The sequence below is a fragment of the Cucurbita pepo genome, unplaced genomic scaffold, assembly GCF_002806865.2.
Source record: "Cucurbita pepo subsp. pepo cultivar mu-cu-16 unplaced genomic scaffold, ASM280686v2 Cp4.1_scaffold000892, whole genome shotgun sequence".
Lineage (NCBI taxonomy): Eukaryota > Viridiplantae > Streptophyta > Magnoliopsida > Cucurbitales > Cucurbitaceae > Cucurbita > Cucurbita pepo.
In genome coordinates, this window is record NW_019647100.1 from 5,376 (window position 1) to 9,274 (window position 3,899).

General features: G+C 37.0%; 1 protein-coding gene across 1 annotated transcript; it reads left to right on the top strand.

Annotated features, from left to right (window-relative positions):
* Positions 1-2,698: 2,698 nt before the first annotated feature.
* Positions 2,699-3,892, top strand: LOC111785988 (the record flags this gene model as incomplete). The annotated part of the gene is made up of 1 exon (XM_023666344.1): positions 2,699-3,892. A coding segment is annotated over exon 1 (961 nt), but the record flags the coding sequence as incomplete, so codon positions are not given.
* Between the last annotated feature and the right edge of the window lie 7 nt (positions 3,893-3,899).

A 3,899-nucleotide genomic window follows, 5' to 3' on the forward strand; every position in this document is an offset into this window, starting at 1 on the left:
CATAGAAGGAAGAAGGGACAAGAGAAAGGAAGATCCCCATGTGCGGGGGTTGAATGATCCAACGGCTGATGTGACAAGTACGGGAGAGAGATGCACGGATAAGATCCTCTGCCAGTGCCACGTCGTTTCAGTCTGGCCCACCATATTATTATTTACTAAACTCTAAAATAGACGCTAAACCAATCACATGATCCCACGTGTCCAGGTTGATTAAAATACATTTTTTTATCTTAAATTCATTAATCTAGTCAAATAGTTGTTATAACGTTACATTTACAGCATTTATAAGTTGGGTTTGTGATGTTTTTATGTTTTTTTTTAAATAATTATTTCATTTTTTTAGCTGGATCTCAGATTCTTTTTTAAAATAAAAAATAAACATTACAATTCAACTCAATAAAAAAAAAATTAACTCTCGGACCAGATATCGATATCGATATTAATATAAATTTAGCTCTCGTTTCTTAAAAATATAGCAAAAATCGGACAAAAACGCTAAATTAGTTTCAAATCTTTTTCTCCCCTAATTAGAAAATAAAACACCGGAAAAATTAAACAAAGCCGACTCTAGATATATATTTTTTTATTGTGTCACGGTCTATCGGTTTAAAAGTTTATGATTTATTAGACATTTATTAAAGTTTGATGACAAAATATATCCATAAAAAATTTTATAAACTAAATTTATAGTTTAATATTTTTGTAAGTTAAAAAAAAGTGAGAAGTAACTTAAATCTCAAAGAAAGTAACATGTGGACCACATATGGATCTACAATCAACATATTTTATTTTTATTTTTTTTAATTTTCTAACATTTGAGAGTATATTAGATTTTTATAGAATTAAATAAAATTATTATACATATATGTATATATAATTATATTGTAATAAAAAATAATTTTCTGAAATTTATTTTATTTAAATTAAATAAAAAATGAAATTATTTTTGTAATTTATCTATCGTATATTTTTTGTTAGCCACGTTACTCGATCGATGCAAATATTTTAGTTAATGTACAATGTCGTGACTAGTTAAACTGTATTCATATTTTTTTTAAATTCACTGATATTGGGAATGGAGGATTCAAACCTCCAGCATCTTAGTCGAAAAAATATATTTAAACTAGCTGAGTTATATTTATAGATGTCTGTTTAACTCATGTAGTTGAACCGTGTCGATGATCATATTTCTCGTTTCTAACCCTGATCGGTGGACGTCTTTATATATGTAATAAATGGGTCCGTGAGAAGATAGTGGCATTATTTATGAAAGGATGTGAGAGGTGATGAATAGAAGAATACAAGATTATAATACAATACAAAGCCAAAGACAAGAAAAAGTGGGTCCGACGAAAATACATTAATTAGGTCCGGAGGCGATACGGTTGGGCCGTATATGTTCCCCTTCACTCGTGACTCATGACTCGACTCGATCATATAAACTCCAAATTCGGTTCATTTTTCTCCCTCCAAACTCCCCTCTCCCCTCTATGCCCTGTCTCTTCTCCCCCCTTTTGACATCTCAACCCCCCACCAACCTTTTTTCATTCATCATTGTTTTGATCGACTCTATCTCGATACACGTCGTGTACTTTAAGATAGCTTGACGGGCTGAGCTATGAGTACATATTGTAGGTTTGAATCTCCACCGTGCTTCGATTGTACCATCAATGTCTATGTGTGTGAGCCTGAAAACTGCTTGTGAGATCCCCACACTAGTTGAAGAGGAAAACAAAGTATTTCTTATAAAAGTTTGGAAACTTCCTCCTAGTGAATGCGTTTCAAAATTTTGAGACTGATAACGATATATAATGGACAAAAACAGACAATATCTACTAACGATGACTTTAGGTTGTTACAAATGATATGAGAATTAGACATTGGACGATGTGTCAATGAAGATACTGGGTTCCCAAGGGAGGTAGATTGTAAGATCCCACCTCGGTTTGAGAGAGAAATGAAATATTACTAATAAGAACATGGAAACTTCGTCCTAGTAGATGCGTTTTGAAACTATGAGACTGACGACAATACGTAACGGGACAAAGTAGACAATATCTAAGATCCCACCTCGATTGTAGAGGGGAACGAAGTAAAATCTCCTCTTAGTGGATGCTTTTAAAACTGTGAGACTGAAGACCATACGTAACGAGCTGAAGGACCTTGAATTGTTACCTAAGAGACAATATTTCCTAGGAATATTACAAATTGATATTATTGTTTGGTTGGAAATTAAAATTTAAATTCCAAAACATGTCATGTCTCCTTTTACAAGAGTTAAATATATGTTATTGAAGACATACTTATGTCTTTTTTTGAATTTCCTTTTTCTTTTTAATTTTCAATATTATTTTATATATATATTCCTCTTTGGACTATATTATATATCTCAACAAAATTTGATGTGCCAAATTTATTATTTTCTTATATTTATTTCTCATGTGTTGTCAAATATGTATCCATATAATTCTTATTAAAAAAATCATGACCACATAAATATATCAATTTAATGAACAAAACAACAAATTAAACTAATTATGACATCATAAATATTTTTGGTATTTATTTATTAGACTCTATTTACAGATGTCGAGTTATAACAGCACTAGCAGATATTGTTGTCTCTGTCATTTCAGCTTTCTCGTTTAGCTAACGGACAAAAATCTTAATAAACTTTCTTTCGTTTTCCATTGGGTCGGTGATGATCTCAGTAGATTAAATGGACATCTATAGCTATACTCGATCTCGATCCCGGGGGTCGGGTGGTAGTGAAGGTTTATTTTAATAAGGAAAAAGGGGGAAAAGGGCATGAAAATACCAAAAGTATATTAAAAACACCTTGTCTCCATCTATCCTTCTGTCTCCTCTCTACAATTTCATTTCATTTTCTCCTTCTTTCTCTTCAGCTACTAATCTCTGCAACTCCTGCCGATGGTCGAATTTCCGAACGCCGACGCCGTGGATGACGGCGATATGGACGACGGTATGAGGTGTAATTACCATCCTTATCGGAGCAATCAAGGAGGGATTTGCGCTTTATGTCTCCAAGACAAGCTCGGAAAATTAGTCTCTTCCTCTTCTCCTCTTCCACTCCGACCTTCCTCTTCCTCTTCTTCCTCCTCTTCCTTCAGATCTGATTTCGCCACCGCTGCCGCCGGCGGGGGTTTTTCTGCTGCTTCGTCGCTTAAATTTCAGCCCGACAATGATCATAACGCGGCAAGGACACGAATCTCTTTTCTGTCGAAGAAGAAGAAGATGCAGCAGCAGCAGCAGGTGGAGGTGGGTTTTAGCCGGAGTAAATCGACGACGGCTCCGGCCAGAGGGAGGTTAATGGAGCAGAACGACGGCGAAGTTTATAGCCATAAAAACAGAGGATGGATTTGGTCTCTGTTTGATCTCTCTACCAAATCCCATTCTTCGAGGAAAATCGATCATAGTTCGAAGATCGCGTCGCTTCCGACCACCACGATCGCCGCCGCGACATCGGTGAAGCAGAAGGAAAAATGTACGGAAACGTTTCAGGATTTCTCCAGCACAGTGGAGGAAGATGGCGGTGGTGACGACAGTCCGAATAGCAGTCAAGCCACCGCGTCGGTCTCGTCGTTTGAACAAAAGGTGTCGAGATCCAGATCCGTCGGTTGCGGAAGCCGGCGTTTCTCCGGCGACTTTTTAGAAAGAATCGCCGGCTTCGGCGACTGTACGCTGCGGAGAGTGGAGTCTCACAGGGAGGGAAAACCCAAAACAACCTCCACCGCAACAACCGCCGTGCACGACGGCAGTGAATACCTGAAGGAGCGAGTGAAATGCGGCGGTTTATTCGGGGGGTTCATGATTCAGACATCGTCGTCTTTGTCTTCCGCTTCGTCATCGTACCGGGTATCATCGTCCTCCGGCGAAGA